Source organism: Artemia franciscana, chromosome 1, assembly GCF_032884065.1.
Source record: "Artemia franciscana chromosome 1, ASM3288406v1, whole genome shotgun sequence".
Lineage (NCBI taxonomy): Eukaryota > Metazoa > Arthropoda > Branchiopoda > Anostraca > Artemiidae > Artemia > Artemia franciscana.
In genome coordinates this window covers 14,386,120-14,404,746 of record NC_088863.1, presented here as the reverse complement: position 1 = coordinate 14,404,746, position 18,627 = coordinate 14,386,120, and the positions used below count along the sequence as shown (strand labels likewise).

General features: G+C 32.2%; 1 protein-coding gene across 2 annotated transcripts in view; it reads left to right on the top strand.

Annotated features, from left to right (window-relative positions):
- The window catches only part of LOC136026126 (protein cycle-like), a 175,948-nt gene that overhangs the window by 104,767 nt on the left and 52,554 nt on the right, over positions 1 to 18,627 (top strand). For both annotated transcript variants that reach the window (XM_065702429.1, XM_065702419.1), the window contains one exon: positions 4,874 to 5,068. In XM_065702429.1, coding sequence (XP_065558501.1) covers positions 4,874 to 5,068 — 195 coding nt within the window. The remainder of the gene's footprint in view (positions 1 to 4,873; positions 5,069 to 18,627) is intronic.

The following is an 18,627-nucleotide window of genomic DNA, read 5'->3' as shown; positions in this document are numbered from 1 at the left end:
TCTTGCCTAGATGAAATATATGAAAAAAATAGAGAAATGGTAGTTACTGAAAGTGATAAAGAAAAACTAGAGATGAAAATTACGGGAATTACTGAATTAAATTACTGAAAGTGATAAAGATAAGCTAGAGATTAAAATTACTGAAATTACTGAAATAAATTACTGAAAGTGAAATAAAAAGCTAGAGATTAGAATTACTGAAATTACTGAATTTAAATTACTGAAAGTGATAATGAAAAGCTAGAGATCAAAATCATTGAAATTACTGAAATAAATTACTGAAAGTGATAAAGAAAAGCTAAAGATGAAAATTACTGAAATTACTGAATTATATTACCGAAAGTGATAAAGAAAAGCTAGAAATTAAAATTACTGAAATTAGTGAATTAAATTACTCAAAGTGATAAAGAAAAACTAGAGATTAAAATTACTGAAATTACTGAATTAAATTACTGAAAGTGATAAAGAATAGCTAAAGATTAAAATTATTGAAATTACTGAATTAAGTTACTGAAAGTGATAAAGAAGAGCTAGAGATTAAATTACTGAAATTACTGAATTAAATTACAGAAAGTGATAAAGAAAAGCTAGAGATTAAAACTACTGAAATTACTGAATTAAATTACTGAAAGTAACAAAGAAAAGCTAGAAATTAAAACTATTGAACTACTGAATTAAATTACTGGAAGTGATAAAGAAAAGCTACAGATTAAAATTACCGAAATTACTGAATTAAATTACTGAAAGAGATAAAGTAAATCTAGAGATTAAAATTATTGAAATTACTGAATTATATTACTGAAAGTGATAAAGAAAGCTAGAGATTAAAACTACTGTAATTTTTACTGAAATTACTGAATTAAACTATTGAAAGTGATAAAGAAAAGCTCGAGCTTAAATTATTGAGATTAAAACTAAAAAGAAAAGCTTGAGATTAAAACTATTGAAACTACTGAATTAAATTACTGGAAATGATAAAGAAAATCTAGACATGAAAATTACCGAAATTACTGAGTTAAATTACTGAAAGTGATGAAGAGAAGCTTGAGATTAAAATTATTGAAATTACTCAATTAAATTACTGGAAGTGATAAAGAAAAGCTATAGATCAAACTTACTGAAATTACTGAATTAAAATCCTGAAAGTCATAAAGAAAAGCTTGGGATTAAAACTACTGAAATTTCTTAAATAAATTACTGAAAGTCATAAAGAAAAGCTAGAGATTAAAATTATTGAAATTACTGAATTAAATTTCTGAAAGTGATAAAGAAAAGCTCGAGATTAAAATTGCTGAAATTACTGAATTAAATTACTTAAAGTGATAAAGAAAAACTAAAGACTAAAATTACTGAAATTACTAAATTAAATTACGGAAAGTGATAAAAAAAATAGCTAAAGATTAAAATTATAGGAATTACTGAATTAAATTACTGAAAGTGATAAAGAAGAGCTAGAGACTAAAATTATTGAAATTACTGAATTAAAATATTGAAAGTGATAAAGGAAAGTTAGATATTAAAATTACTGAAATTACTGAATTAAATTACTGAAAGTGATAAAGAAAAGCTCGAGATTAAAATTACTGATATTACTGAAATAAATTACTTGGATTAAAATTATTGAAATTTACTGAATTAAGTTACTGAAAGTAATAAAGAAGAGCTAAAGATTGAAATTGTTAAAATTACTGAATTAAAATACTGAAAGTGATAAAGGAAAGATAGAGATTAAAATTACTGAAATCACTGCATTTAATTACAGAAAGTGATAAAGAAAAGCAAGAGATTAAAACTATTGAAACTACTGAATTAAATTACTCGAAGTGATAAAGAAAAGCTAGACATTAAAATTACCAAAATTACTGAATTAAATTACTGAAAGTGATAAAGAAAAGCTTGAGATTAAAATTATTGAAATTACTCAGTTAAATTACTGAAAGTGATAAAGATAAGCTATAGATCAAACTTACTGAAATTACTGAATTAAAATCCTTCAAGTCATAAAGAAAAGCTTGGGATTAAAACTACTGAAATTATTTAAATAAATTACTGAAAGTCATAAACAAAATCTAGAGATTAAAATTATTGAAATTACTGAATTAAATTGCTGAGGGTGATAAAGAAAAGCTCGAGATTAAAATTGCTGAAATTACTGAATTAAATTCTTCAAAGTGATAAAGCAAAGCTAGAGACTAAAATTACTGAAATTACTAAATTAAATTACGGAAAGTGATAAAAAATAGCCAAAGATTAAAATTATTGAAATTACTGAAAGTGATAAAGAAGAACTAGAGACTAAAATTATTCAAATTACTGAATTAAAATACTGAAAGTGATAAAGGAAAGTTTAGATATTAAAATTACTGAAATTACTGTATTAAATTACTGAAAGTGAGAAAGAAAAGCTAGAGATTAAAACTACTGAAATTTTTACTGAAATTACTGAATTAAATTATTGAAAGTGATAAAGAAAAGCTCGAAATTAAAATTACTGAAATTAGTGAATTAAATTGCTGAAATTGATAAAGAAAATTTAGAGATTAAAATTACTGAAATTACTGAATTAAATTACTGAAAGTGATAAAGAAAAGCTAGAGATTAAAATTACTGAAACTACTGAATTAAATTACTGAAAGTGATAAAGAAAAGCTAGAGATTAAGACTACGGAAATTACTGAATTAAATTCAGTTAAACAAGAAGAACTAGAATTTAATTTAGACTGAATTTGATTCAGTCTAAAACAAGAAGAACCATAGGAATTTTTCTTAAGATAGAGGAATTCTAATTTAAATGAATATTTTGGCCTTATGTCCAAGGGTCGTCCTCAGCGAAACAAAAATATATAAAAGAAAAAAAACTTAAAACAGCACAAAAAACAGTCCTTACTTCAGCAAAGTTCAACCAGGACTAATGAGTAAAGTGAGGTGAAACAAGGCAATTTATTGAAAAGAAAGAAGAATAATTGAAAACACGTTTTTATTGCTAATCTTATCTTTCTGACAGCTAACTCCAAAGTTTTTTTGTGACTTGTTAATCTTTATCTTAAAGATTTGGGAATAAGCTTTTCAATTCTGCAGAATTTCAAGAATTTTTGTTGGTTAATAATAGTACGTGTTTTTTGCCTAAATTAATAAAATAAAAGAAATCACCCCATAAGCAGGACGTCAATAGCGACGAAGACCACACTTCCTCTCCATAAAAACATCATCAACAAGATGAACAAAAAAGAATTCTTTTCATAAGACAGTGGAGTTTTAATTTGAATGAATATTTCGGGTGAATATATGAGTATATGAATATATGAGTGATAAAATTGGTGTAGCGAATCATTTAAGCCAATTATTTTATCATATTGGCTCTTCAGTTCAGGAAAGTCTAAAGCCTGACAGGGAAATTTTTCTTAATGAAGCATCTGTTGACTTCATGGTGACAACTTGGAGTTCCAGTTTGAAAAATGCTCAACTAATGAAATAGTAAAAACAGTGAAAAAGTATAAAATTGATTTAGGCTGGGATTGATGGTGCGAATATGAGAGCTTTTAAGGCTGTAATTATGTATATATTACAAACCATACTCTATACCATCAACTTGTCTCTGGAGACAGGGACATTTCCAAAAGCTCTTAAGCAACCTAAAGTAATTCCCCTTTATAAGGAAGATGTCAGGTCAGATTCTGGAAACTGAAGACCAATCCCAATACTGCCGTTATTTTCAAAAATACTTGAGAAACTGATTCATCGATGTTTATGTGAACAAATCACTAAACATTAAGTGAAAACCAGTTTGGCTCTTGAAAAGGTCATTCAACAAGTCATTCTGCCATTCATCTTGTTGATGTTGTAAGCAATCCTAGCAGCCTCCTTTTTTTCGCTGGGGGCCAACCATCCTCTGCTTTCACACACCCTTCCTGCTTACCTTCCCCAGATTTTTCAGGTACCCATTTAAAGCTGGGTCAACTCTGGCTGAACTTACAGAGTCACACCACTAACCCCAGTCCCAAACTAAATAGCTGGTCACAACTGGGATTGAACCCGTGCCCCTTGGACACAGAATTCCCAAGCAAGCGCATCAACCACTCAATTGATACGATAACTTCTAGAATTTTATTGTAAAGATTAGAAGATTTAGTCATTAAAAGAGTAAGTTTAAAGTGGTTTGAAAGCCATTTTTGAGGAAGGTCTATTAAAGTAATGATTGAGGATGTTTCTTCTTCGCTGTATCGGGTTTCTTGAGGTGTGCTAGGGTCAGTCCTTCCTCCACATATCTATTTGGTTTATGTAGATAGCATAAGATTTTATCTTCTGGATTGTTTGAGAAGAAAATATTTGTTTGAGAAGAAAATTGTTTGAGAAGAAAATTTGAAGAAAATATTATTTTAAAACAGGTAATGACCCATTTTACCTTCATTTGCGTTTTTTACGACTGAACTAACCCCATATATATTCAATAACCCCATGTATTCTATGTGTTATCACTAAATAAACTTTTTCGTCTTTTTCCCTTTTTCCCAACTTTGAGGGCATATTCAACCCATTTTGCCTTTGGGTAGCGATGCTGATTTTGGATATGTTAGTAAATATATATAATTTTCTTATTGATCCATATAAAATCATTTTTTCTGCAATTTTTTCAAGGTATAACCTTATTTGGACTGTACATTATGTTTAAAATATAGAAGTTACTGAAAAATTTTCTAAATGAGGGCCCTTAACATCAGTATGCTTCACCATCGTATTTCCTATATTTCCTACAAAGTCATTTCATTTTTCCAATGGTCTGTTCAGCCATATATAGGTGCATGTAAAATCATAGAAGATGCGTCCAATTTTAGGAGATTTGCTAAATTATAGTTAACTTCAAAATTTTTTGCAGATTTTGCAGGCACATCAGGACCATCAAAGCCAACAGGCTCCAAGAGTGTTGTGGCTAGGATTGGTTTAAGATGCACATCCAGGAATGAAAAAATGGTATATGAACCAGCCACTATTTGGGGACACACGAAGGATAAAAAAACAAATAAAGCATTGATAAGTGGACAGAAAACACAACACACAAGCTTTCAAAATGGTAAGTGTGCAATTTGGGTCTCAACTTAATTAGTATAGCAGTTTCAATTGAGGAGTCTTAATTGAGGAGTAACGGAACTGAGGATCCTTCATTTGACACGTTTTCGTGAATACTACGAAAAGCGCTAACAATTCTAAGTTTAAAAAGGACATTCATTTGTTATTCTTCTTCCCATTGCAGCGATGATGAATTACTTATTTAGAATGGCTTTGGTTTCGAAGAAAAGAAAGGCTTAATGTTTCTAATCGTCTAATATGTAGACAATTTCAAGAGAGGAAGGTATAAAAACACTAGTTTCTTCAACTGAAAGTAAGGAGCGACACTAAAACTTAAATGAAGAGAAAGTATTACTTATATGAAGGGTTCGCCATCTCGTCAATACCTTGATCTTTACGCTAAAGTTCAAATTTGTTCCGATTCCTTAAGAATGACCCCTGAATTACAAAGGGTTTAAATAGAATAAATAGTTCTTTTGAAAGTAATAAGAAAAACTTTAGCATAAAGAGTGAGGCATTGACGAGGGGGAACCCCTTGTACAAGTAATGCTTTATGTTCGTTTTCAGTTTTAATATCTCTCCGTACTTTCAGGTGAAAAAACTTGTCTTTTTTCATTTAATATCTGATAATAGCGCTGGAAAACCCGGCGCCCCCTTCATCAAAAATTTCCTTCCCTCATTAGAAAATTCCACCATTGAAAGATTCTCCCACGTAAACCTCTCCCCCTGACCCTCCGCATCTGCAAAAATCCCCCTTGAAAACATCTGCATACTTCACAATAGCCAATACTATACGTAAGCAATGGGCAAAGTTCAAAACTTGCAGCCCTTCCCTCGGGAGCTATGGAGTATTAGTTCATCCTCAAAGACATATTTATTAGATTTTTCAATTATCCTGACCAAAATGGCTATTTCAAGATTCTGATTGGGGGATTTTGGGAAAAAGAGTGTGGGAGGGGGCCTAGTTGCCTTCCAATTTTCATGGTCACTTAAAAAGGACACTAGAACTTTAATTTTTGTTCAAATGAGCCTTCTTGCGATATTCTAGGACCAATGAGTCAATGTGATTACCCCCAGGACGAAAAAATAAAAAATAAACACGCATCCGTGATCTTTCTTCTGGCAAAAACAAAATACAAACTTCCACATTTTTACAGATAGCAGCTTAAAACCTCTACAGTAGGGATCTCTGAATCTGACGGTGTGATTACCATTAACATTCTATGACTTTTAAGGGGTGTTTCCCCCTTTTTGAAAATAAGGCGAATAGTTTCAGGCTCGTAACTTTTGATGGTAAGACTAAACTTGATAAAACTTATATATTTGAAGTCAGAATAAAAATCTGATTCTTTTGATGTATATTTTGGGACTAAAATTCGTTTTTTTTTAGGGTTTCGGCTACTATTGAGTCGGATCTTTTCTTACTTACATTTCCTTACGGCTTCATCCGCAATACACCCCTTGAATCTTTCAGCCGAAAGATTGTAATGTTCATATCCATTTTTTAAAGACCATAGAAGGCTTCTTGTTTCTTATCTCATCCTGTTTATTATTCAATGTTGTATGGATCAATGCGGCATTAATATTCTTAAAGTAATGTTACCGCTTCGTCTAGTGACATCACTCAGAAGTAATTGCAAAAAAGATAACTACTGATATTCATTTAAAGGGGATCAAGAGCAGAGCAATTTATGCTCTATCAAGTTTTGATTCTTCAGGTCTATATTATCCGGTAAATATTGAATAATTCACATAAATTACTTATGATTGAAGTGAACATACCAATCAGCACCTATTTTTCTAATTAAATAAAAAAAAACAAGTTTTATCACCTGCAAGTAAGGAGCTACATTAAACTTAAAACGAACAGAAATTACTCCTTATATGAAAGGGGTTGTTCTATCCTCAACGCCTCGCTCTTTACGCTAAAGTTTGACTCTTAATCACAGTTCTACTTTTTAAAACAATAAAAAACTTTAGCGTAAAGAGCGAGTTGTTGAGGAGCGGATAACCCTTTTCATAATACGGAATAATTTTTGTTCATTTTAAGTTTTAATGTCGATTCTTACTTGCAGTTAAAAAAAACTTAATTTTTTTTATTTAATTTCTGAACGTTTTTGAATTTATGTCTGTTTTGATTTTGGCTCAACGCATATAAATAATTAAAGCTAAATTTGTATCTTAATTTTTTTGGGGGCTAAATGGCTTTCTCCTAGTTTTGATCTGACGATATTGAAAAAAAGAGGTGGGGAGGAGGCTTAATTGCCCTTAAATATTTGTTTCTTAAAAAGGCAACTAGAGATTTTTATTTTTTCTACGGTCATTTTTATTGGTAATAAATATACATAACGTACGAATTAGCTTACGCAATTAGCTTACATATAATTAATTCGTATATCAGGGGGATCGCCCCCTCGTCAATACCTTGCTCTTTATACTAAAGCTTGAATTGTGTCCCAATTCTTTAAGAATATCCTCTGAATCACAAAGGCCGTAGAATAAATTGTTGAAATTACTAAAAATACTTTAACCTAAAGAGCGAGGTATCATGAAGGAGACGAACCCCCTAATATACGTAATAATTTCTGTTCCTTTTAGGTTTGACTGCTGCTCCTTACTTCTAGCTGAAAAACTTTTTTTTCTCATTGTTTTTATAAATAATGCTAGAAAATCCTGCGGCCCCTTCATCCAAATTTCCTTCCCTCGTGACGAATTCATGTCGTGCCTGCTATGTATGGTCCTCGGTAGGGAACTGAATCTTCAACAAATTGCCAGACTTCTTCTTAAAATTGGACAACAACAGACAAAATTAAATAGCGTTATTAAAGAAATTGTGGTGTGAAATTGAATTACCAGCAAATGACTAGCCACCAAATTATTTAAAGACCTGTACATCAAAAAGACTCCCATCCAAACGACTGTAAATCTATATGACTACAAGAGTACCAGCAAAAAGACTAAACCAGAAATTATTTTAATATTTGTACATCTCCCCATTAATATTTCATTACTTTCATGTGTTAAAAGAGTGTTCATACCAATGTTCTATAAAAATCGATAATAATTACCCAGAAAAAGTGATGAATTTTGCCACAAATAAAAGTTATCAAACCGTTCGTGGTAACGAACTGTAGTACAGCGAACCGGCTCAATAGTAACCAAAACTGTATAAAATGGAATTTTAATACCAATAGTTACATAAAAAATCACATTTTAATGGTGATTTTAAATATATAGGTTTCATCAAGATTGGTCTTGCCCATCAAAAGTTACTAGCCTGAGAAAATTTGTCTCATTTTAGAAAATTGGGAAAACACCCCCTAAAAGTCATTGAATCTTAACGAAAATTACACCAGCAGATTCAGCGTATCAGAGAATCCTCTAGAGAAGTTTCAAGCTGCTATCTACAAAAATGTGGGATTTCGCATTTTTTGCCAGAAGACAGATCACGGATGTGTGTGTGTTTTTTTTTTTTTTTTTTTTTTTTTTTTTTTTTTTTTTTTTTTTTTTTTTTTTTTTTTTTTTCAGGGGCGATCGTATTGACCCAGTGGTCCTAGAATTTCGCAAGAGGGCTCATTTTAACGTAAATTAAAAGTTCTAGTCCTCTTTTTTAGTAACCAAAAAATTGGAGGGCACCTAGGCCCCCTCCCACGCTCATTTTTTCCCCATAGTCACCGAATCAAAATTCTGAGTTAGCCATTCTATTTACCATAGACAAAGAACCTAATAACTATGTCTTTGGGGACGACTTACTCCCCCACAGTCCACGTGGGAGGGGCTGCAAGTCACAAACTTTGACCTGTGTCAAACAGTTCCTGGTAACGAACTGTAGTGAGGAGCGACCCGGCTCAATAGTAAACGAAACTCTAAAAATCGGAATTTTGATGCTAAAAGATACATCGAAAGAATCGGAATTTCATGCTAATGTTAAATATATAAAAAAAATTCACCTTATTTTGGAAAATAAGGGGAAACACCCTTTAAAAATCATAGAATGGCGGGTGCGTGTTTATTTGTTGTTTTTTTTTCTTTTTCCGAGGGGTCATCGTATCGACCAAGTGCTCCTAGAATTTCGCAAGAGGGCTCATTCTAATGAAAACGAAACGCAGTGCCCTTTTTAAGTGACCAAAAAATTGGAGGGCACCTAGGCCCCCTCCCACGCTCATTTTTTCCCAAAGTCAACGGATCAAAATTTTGAGATAGCCATTTTGTTCCACATTGTCGAAAACCATGATACCTATGTCTTTGGGGATGACTTACTCCCCAACAGTCCAAGGGGGAGGGTCTTCAAGTTACAAACTTAGACCAGTGTTTACATACAGTAATGGTTTTTGGGTAGTGAGCAGACGTCTTCAGGGGGATTCTTTCGGTTTGGGGGGTTGGGTCGAGGGGAGGGGGCTATGTGGGAGGACCTTTTGCTTGGAGGAATATGTCATAGAGGAAGAGAAATTCAATGAAAAGGGTGCAGGATTTTCTAGCATTGCTAAAAAAAACAATGAAAAAATAAACATGAAAAAGTTTTTTTTTTTTTCAATTGAAGATAAGGCGTGCATTAAAACCTACAACAAAGAGAGATTATTAAGCATATGAGGGGTTCAAAAAATACTCTCGCATAAAGAGCGAGGTATTTAGGAGGAGATAAATACCTCGCTCTTTATGCTTAAGTATTTTTAGTAATTTCAACTATTTATTCTACGGCCTTTCTGATTCAGGAGTCATTCTTAAAGAATTGGGACAAAACTTAAGGTTTAGCATAAAGAGCGAGGTCTTAACGAGGGACAAACCCCCTCATATACATGGTAAAAATATAAGAATATAAATGTTTGTTACGTAAGTTAATTCTTAAGATACGTATATTTTTTGCTAATAAAAACGTCTGTTAAAAATACAAAGTTCTAGTTGCCTTTTTAAGTAACCGAAAAATTCGAGAGTTACTGCGCCTCCATCCTCACCCCTTACTTCTCAAAATCGGCTGATCAAAATTAAGAGAAAGCCATTTATCAAAAAAAAAAAAAAGAATTAGTATGCAAATTTCCTTTTAATAATTTATGTGCGGAGAGCCAAAATCAAGTATGCATTAATTCAAAAAGATTCAGAAATTAAATGAAAACACTTTTTTTAATTGAAAGTAAGGAGCGACATTAAAACTATCAGAAATTACTCCGTATATGAAATGGGTTATCCCCTCCGCAATCCCTCGCTCTTTAGGCTGAATTTTGACTCTTTGCCACAATTGTAATTTTTAAAACAATTAAAAACTTTAGCATAAAGAGCAAGGCGTTGAGGGGCGAACAGGTGTTTTCAGGGGAATATTCTTTGTTTGGGAGGGAGAGTTGAGGGGGCTCAGGGGAAGAGACTTCTCCCCTGACTTCTCATAGGGGAAGAGACTTTCAATGAAGAGGGCTCAGGATATGCTAACATTATTTAAAAAAAAAACAATGAAAAAATAAATATGAAAAGTTTTTTTCTACTGAAAGTGAGGAGCAGCATTAAAACTTAAAACGAGCAGAAATTATTACGCATATCAAGGGCTTACCTGCTCGTAATACCTCGCTCTTTACGCTAAAGTATTTTTAGTAATTTCAACTATTTATTCTACGGCCTTTTTGATGCAGGTGTCATTCTTAACGAATTGGGATAAAATCTAAGCTTTAGTGTAAAGAGCGAGGTATCGACGAGGGGTGAACCCCCTCAAATACGCAATAAAAATATACGAATATAGAAGTTCGTTACGAAAGTTAATTCGTAAGTTGCGTATGTTTTTTACTGATGAAAAAGTTGGTTAAAAATTAAAAGTTCTATTTGCCTTTTTAAGTAATCAAAAAATTGGAGGGCAACTAGGCTTCCTCCATCGCTCCGTTTTTCTCTAGATCTTCCGACTAAAACTATGAGAAAGCCATTTAGCCAAAAAAAGAAAAAAATTAACATGCAAATTTCGTTTTAATTATTTATGCGCGGAGAGCCAAGATCAAAACATGTATTAAGTCAAAAACGTTTAGAAATTAAATAAAAAAAACAAGTTTTTTTTAAATGAAAGTAAGGAGCAACATTAAAATTTAAAACGAACAGAAATTACTCCGTATATGAGTCCGTATTACTCCGTATATGTTTTTTACTGGTTTAAAAAGATGAGTTAAGAGAAAGAGTTAAACTTCAGCGTAAAGAGCGGGGCGCTGAGGAGGAAAAGCCCCTTTCATATATGGAGTAATCTCTGTTCGTTTTAAGTCTTAATATCGTTCCTTACTTTCATTTAATTTTTTTAAAGATTACTGATATATCTTTTTATTCAACCTTCTTGAATAAAAATTACGACTAAAAAAATATTAAAATTCAAAATTTAAACTATCAGAGTTAGTTATGCAATTTATGGGACATAGTATGTTGCATTAATAGCATGACGCATTTCAATTCTAAGCCTACATAGGCCAAAATTTACAAAAATGACAGCAAACGGAAAATGTTAAAAAAAAACTCGCCAAAAACAGCAAAGGTTCAGCTGCAACCCAGTATGTATGTATGCAAGAGTGTATCCAGGGGACGGAGAGACCTAGATCCCCCAACATTTTCTGGTACCCTCACTTTGTTTCCCCTTTTTTTACTTTTTTTAATAAATCTTGTCCATTTCGTCTATTATTGGTGCCCTTGTCACATTGTTCCTTCCCCCAAGATTTTGCTCTAAATCCGCCTTTGTATAGGCCTATATGTATAATTCTATATAACTTTCGTATCACTATACACGAAAACCCATAACTGATTGATTAAAAAAGATATATTCTTCCTATCTTCTTTTAAAAATCAAAAGGATAACATGATAAAGTCACTTAAGGAACATAACTAGCGAACCTAAGGGCATTTAAAAAATTTGCTTCCGATTTCAGCAGCTTTTGATACGTTTAATTTCTTCTATGGGCAGAATCCACGAATTAAGTAACTTCATAGAGTTACTAGTTATTACGAAGTATTCAAAATATTTATAATAGAAATTTGGGAATCATTCTCTCCTTCTCTCTTGTCCCGATGCTGAACATTTCATTTCTTAAATTTTAAACTCCATAAAATTGACCATGAAGCGCCTTAAATTTTCATTGGCCCTACACATCGGAATAAAATACAAACTGCTCCCTAATCTAAATCGTTAAATTTATCGATTTGCCTTATGATGTTTATCTTTGTTCTGTTTCATTTTGGCATAATCGCACGATGGTGACAATAATATACAACGCTGGTAGAAACGATGCTTTGGAGTTTATGATTGATTGATTAGATAGATAGATAGATAAGTGTATTTCAAAAGCCCAAGGGCCATATACACACAAAAATATAAATAAATAACAAACAATCAAGGAGATTAAACAGCAACACAAATTATAAACAAGCACAAAAACAGAATACAACACGAAAATACCTAATATAACAACAAAAGAAATTATTCAGGTAAACTTTTTCTTCTTACTAAGGATTTATCTATATAATCTACCACTCGAAATGTTGTGGTTGGGTTACTCTTTTGCTGGGTCATAGCAATTTAAAATAAAGCTACTAAAATTAAGCTACGAAATGAAGCTACGTGAACGATTAGTGCCCAAGAAGGTCAAATATGAAATTCCAAGAAGAAAATGACAAATTAGTTGAGGCTTACACCAAAGCAGCTGAAAGTAGTGTTGAATAGGCTGAGTAAGGGCTATTGAAAATTAAGATAATACTTACTTTGCAGAGGTTAAACACACCAGTAAAAGCCCACCTAGTACTTAATCATGAAGTTATAGGCATGACCATAATATGGTTGAGAGAGACCAAATTTCAGAGGAACGAGCCTCCAATGATATTTAATTTAGAGATAAGATTTTGCTTTTCCTATGCAGAAGTTTAGATTATGTCAATTTGTTTTTAATCAATAATTGAAGTATTTTTATTTTAAACTTTTCTATAACTATCTCTTTTCGTTGCATATTTTATGTATACACAAAATCATAATTTATGTAGGCATTGCGCAGGCTACTCTCTTCTATGGTGCGATTGTCAAAGAAAACTGGCTGACTCATTTACAGCTACCAGCGAAAGATTAGTTCAAACCCGTGTCTGCTCCCCCCAAAAATTGATACTTCTGCAATTTTTCTCCAATATCTAACATTTCCTATATAGTTCTCCGTCGTATAAAGTTGTGCCTCACTCCTAAATGCATACCCCCTCCCAGGCTAAACTTGTGAATGTCCGAATTATCTTTTTTTTCTTCTTCTTGGATTGAGTCAGCCTTGCCAGTCAAATATTTTAGTTTAACGCAAGGTTTGATGATGACAGGCTAGGTTAGATTAGGTTTGGTTAAATTGGCTTGGGTTTTTAAGCCATTTCTGTTATAACGAAATTTAGCCTAATCTAGCCTAAACCAACATAATTTCACCTAACTTCAACTTTTAACCATCATAGCTACTAACCTGCAACAATGGATATTAAGATATCAATAACCGACAAAGGACCGGTTTGGATACTGCATAATTTAATAATTAATGCCAGAATGCCTATATTTGCATGTGAGCTTAAACATCTTCTTCAAACAATGTAAACATGTAACAAAGCCATTAAGGTTTTCAGGATGCCGAAGAAATAATAATATGAGTTCTATTGATTACTCACTGATTACTGTTTCTTTTCTTTCACTTGGTTTAAAGAAATATTTACTCCTAATAAAAATATACCTTTTGTTATGCGTCGCTTGATTCACAAATTGCATGTCAACTTTTACAATTTTTTTATACCCTCGTGAAGTATTTGGTTGAAATGTACAGTCATTACCTTGACGTTCACCTCTTTTGATGGCGTGTGATTTATAATAAATCTACGTTGTTCCTTTACTTTCTAATATCAAACAGCTTTCTAACAATACGTGCTTTCTTTTCGCTAAATATTAAGTTTTCCCTTTCCCCCACAGACTTTGCTTTCAAATGCTTCGTCATATAACCAACTTAATCCGGGAATTTTGTAGCTAAGGTGAGAGTACTTATTTTTACGTCCTTCCATATATTTGGAGTTCGTTTCACCTTGGAAACAGGGTCAAAAAGTATTCCATTGGTGCTTTATTAACAATCCCCCTCCAAACCTACTGTAATTTGAAATCTCTTCCAGTAAATTGTTGATAATCTATAGCTAATATGGGGATCTATTATGGGTAAGCCTTGAGCGTATTTAAGACTATATGCCAGGGGCTTCGGCTTATTTTAGAGATTAAATAGAAAAATAAGTTTTTTTTAACTCAAAGTAAGGAGCTACATCAAAACTTAAAACGAACAGAAATTACTCCGTATATGAAAGGGACTGTTCCCTCCTCAGTGCCTCACTCTTTACGCTATAGTTTGAGTCTTTCTCTCAACTCTACTTTTTGAAACAGTAAAAAAACTGTTAAGACTAATAAATTGTGACTGGAGTTTCAAAACGCAAATTATAATGAAAATCGAAGTTCATCTCGACGTCATTATTGAGTGTATTGTTCGTTTAACTGAGAAACTCGAGCAATTTTAGTGTTTTTAGGACAGGGATACTAAAATTACTATAAAAAATGTAAAGAAAAAGTAATATTTGCTCTGTCTGACATAGTTTGTCACTATAGTAATTTAAAGATAATAGGCAACATTATCTATTTATCTAATTAAATAAGTATCATGATATATTATCAAAGAATTTTTTTTTCTATCCGAGAAGACTTACAATTTGCAATACAAGGATAGTCAAAAATCCTCGTTAAAACGAAACATCAAACAGTTTGTTGTAACGAACGGTAAGTAAGGAACGACACGGCTCAACAGTAACCAAAACTCTAAAAAACGAAATTTTCACATTAACAAATACATCCAAAGAATTGGTCAAAAAAATCTCTAAAAAGTCAAAAGTATCTCTAAAAGTCATTGAATCCTATTGAAAATCAGACCATCAGATTCAGCGTATCAGAAAACTCAACTGTAGAAGTTTCAAGGCCATATATGCAAAAATGTTGGATTTTACATTTGTTGCCAGAAGAAGTTCATGGATGCGTGTTTATTTGTGTTTTTTTTTTCTTCCCAGGAGTAACTGCATCGAACCAGTGATCCTAGAAGATCTAGGGAGGGATCATTTGATGGGAAATCAGAACTTCTAGTGACCTTTAAAGATGACCAAAATGTTGGATGGCATTTAGCCCCTCTCCCAAGCTCCCTTTTCCCAAAGTCGTCCGATAAAAATTTTGTGATTTTTCAGCATTGTCATCAGATCTAATAACTATATTTTTGAGGACGAATTGACCTCTACAACTCCGAGGGGGGGGGGCTACAAGCTATGAGCTTTGCCTATTGTTTACATATAGTATTTGTTATTGGGAAGCATACAGATACTTCTGGAGGGGGCTTTTTTGGTCGGAGAGTGGCGTTTTCTACGGGGAAAATTTGCCGTTGGGAGGGAAGTTTCTGGGGGAAGCACCCAGAGGATAGTTTATGCGGGGTAAATTTTCCATAATTCAAATGCATAGTTTATTTTAATTGTCGAACTTTCTCTTTGGCGACTCCATCTTGTGTGGATAAGTTCTGGGGGAATTCTCAGCGAAGATGGAATTGTTGGGAGATAATTTACGGGGGGCGGTATTGTACGTAGAAAGAACTTTCCATGGAGGAGTCTAATGTAATGGGATGGAATTTCTTATGGAGGGTGAGACAGTTTTACCAGAGTTATTTGAAAAGCGATCAGTAATAAAATAGAACTAAAATAGAAAACAAGTTTTTTCAACTAAAATTAAGAGGCAACACAAAAACTTAAAATGAACAGAAATTATTCCTTATATGAAGAGGTTACCCCCCTTCCAAATCCCTTGAGCTTTACGATAAATTTTAACTATTTGTTGTATTTTTCAAGAACGACTCCTGAAAAACAAGGGCCGTTTCACTAGAATAGGAAGCTGTTTTAAAAATGCTAGAAACTTTAGCATAAAGAGCAAGATATTCAGAAAGAAGGTAAGCCCTTCGTATAAAGAATTATTTTTATTCGTTTTGAGTTTTAATGTAGCTCTTTACTTTAAGTTAATTTTTTTATTTAGTTCTGAGAAAAAGGCAACTTATACTCTATATAACATAAAGTGCCAATATACTAATTTTAAAAAATAGGATGAATTACCTTTCTTTATGAAAAGAAAAATAATCATCATGGAGGTAGAAATGTCCCTTTTGAATAGAAATTTAGATACCCTCATATCTTAGGTCTTAGCTCTAGTGCATGAAATGCATTAAAGCTGACAGACTAAGAAAATAAAAGTTGTTCTGTGTTCACACCAGTTATTCCACTTGAAAGCTTAATTTTTTGTGAATAATTAATTTAATATTGAGCTGCATAGTTTTGTCTATTCATTTTCCTCTAATCATTAAACCATATAGTGCACATATTTTAGGTTTATATTACTGTTTTTTATTGGAAATTAAAGCTTTTCTTATGAGTTGTTTATGAAGTTATGCAAAATAATGTTTTCGGAATTTTATTTCCACAGAGACTTTTCTTTCAGATTAAAATCTCAAAACTGACAAACTTCTATTTTTGTAATAAAAAAAGAGAGAAAATAATATTAAAAAAAGAGAAGTTAATAAGAAAAAAATAAGAGAAAAAGGGGGACTTTGGGAAGAGAGTAAATAACGAAGATGCACTATCTATGCGAATATTTCGACTTTATGTTCAACAGCCGTCATGGAATATAGAACAAATAAAAAGAAAACAGACGCGATAAAAAAATCATATTGATAAATAATTGATAGCAGTATACCAGTATACACCTAATGTGGATAATGAATTATCATAATTTGGATAATAAATTATCATTTGAGTAGATTTTCTACAGTCTCCCAAGCTGAAAATGAAGGTTGCAGCAACATCTGCAACCGAGTAAAGAGCAGTACAAGGCCTATAGTGACCAAAATTAAAAAATGTCGTTTTAAGAAACTGTCTAGCTATACTAAATTATAGATGATTTGTATTCTTAATAGTAAAATTTTATTTTAAAATTAAATTTGTATGAATATTAACAGAGAGCATGAAATACCTTGAAAACGGCGTCTGATCAAAACAAAATTGCACCATGGGGTCGTTGTAGTGTGAATTGCGGTATACCAGTAAACACCTAATGTGGATAATCAAATATCTTTTGAGTTGATTTTCTACGATCTCTCAAGCTCAAATCAAGGTTGCAGCGATATCTGCAACCTAGTAAAGAGCGGGCCAAGGCCTATAGTGACCAAAAGTTAAAAAATATCTTTTTAAAAAACTGTCAAGTTATACGAAATTATAGCTATTTTGTAATCTAATAGCAAAATGTTATTTTAAAAGCAAATTTTTATGAATATTGACAAAGAGCATGAAATGCCTTGAAAACGACGTCTAGAAAAAACAAATTGCACCACCAGAGTCGTTGTAGTGTGAATAGCGGTATACCAGTAAACACCTAATGTGGATCATCAAATATCTTTTGAGTCGATTTTCTACGGTTTCTCAAGCTCAAATCAAGGTTGCAGCGTATCTGCAACCTAACAAAGAGCGGGCCAAGGCCTATAGTGACCAGAAGTTAAAAAATATATTTTTAAGAAACTGTCAAGTTCCACAAAATTATAGCTATTTTCTAGTCTAATAGTAAAATGTTATTTAAAGCAAACTTGCATGAATATTGACAAAGAGCGTGAGACGCTTTGAAAATAGCGTCTGATCAAAATAAAAATTGCAGCTGTAGTGTGAATAGCGGTATACCTATATACACCTAATGTTGAGAATCGAATATCTCTTGAGTAGATTTTTTACGGTCTCCTAAGCTTAAATCAAGGTTGTAGTGATATCTGCAACCTAGTTATACAAAATTATAGGTGTTTCGTGCTTTTGTACAAAAGTTGTGAAAGAGCTTTTGTGCGGTACTTAGTACTTTAAAAATTGTAGTGTAAAAATTTTAATATTCCTTTGTAGCTGTTTCGTTAATGCTAATTATTATTTCGATTAAACTTAATAGTAAAATTTTATTTTAAAAACAAATTTGCTTTAATATTGACAAAGAGCATGAAACGCATTGAAAATGGCTTTCTGATCAAAACTAAAAAATGCACCATTGGAGTTGTTATTGTCAAAAACCTTTTACAGTAAACTTGCAACCCCCACCTTTAACACCAAAGAAAGTATTTTTTGCATGGGTAGCAATGTTTTTTCTTCATTGTTTTTCTTTTTTTTTCGGCTGCTTTTCTGATTTTCTTTCTTCGCCACTTTTCTTTTTTTCTTTCTCGCTTTTCTTATTTTCTTTCTTCGTCGCTAGTGAGCACTGCAACATCACACGGCGCTGTTTAAGGTTTTATTTATAGGCTAGTTTTTACACTTACTCGCGGTTTTTATAAAATTGATTTGATAATGTCATCAAAAATATCTCAAAGCACTTAAAATTTACACTTTGGGTGCCGTTTCCAGAGTGGAAAGGCTAGGAAGAATGAAAGGATATTGTATAAAATCCACGGTTGAAAACCCTTTACCCGAGGTTTAAAATTCTTCTTCTTATATATTTCGCCCTTAAAGCCCCCTTAATTTTTTTCA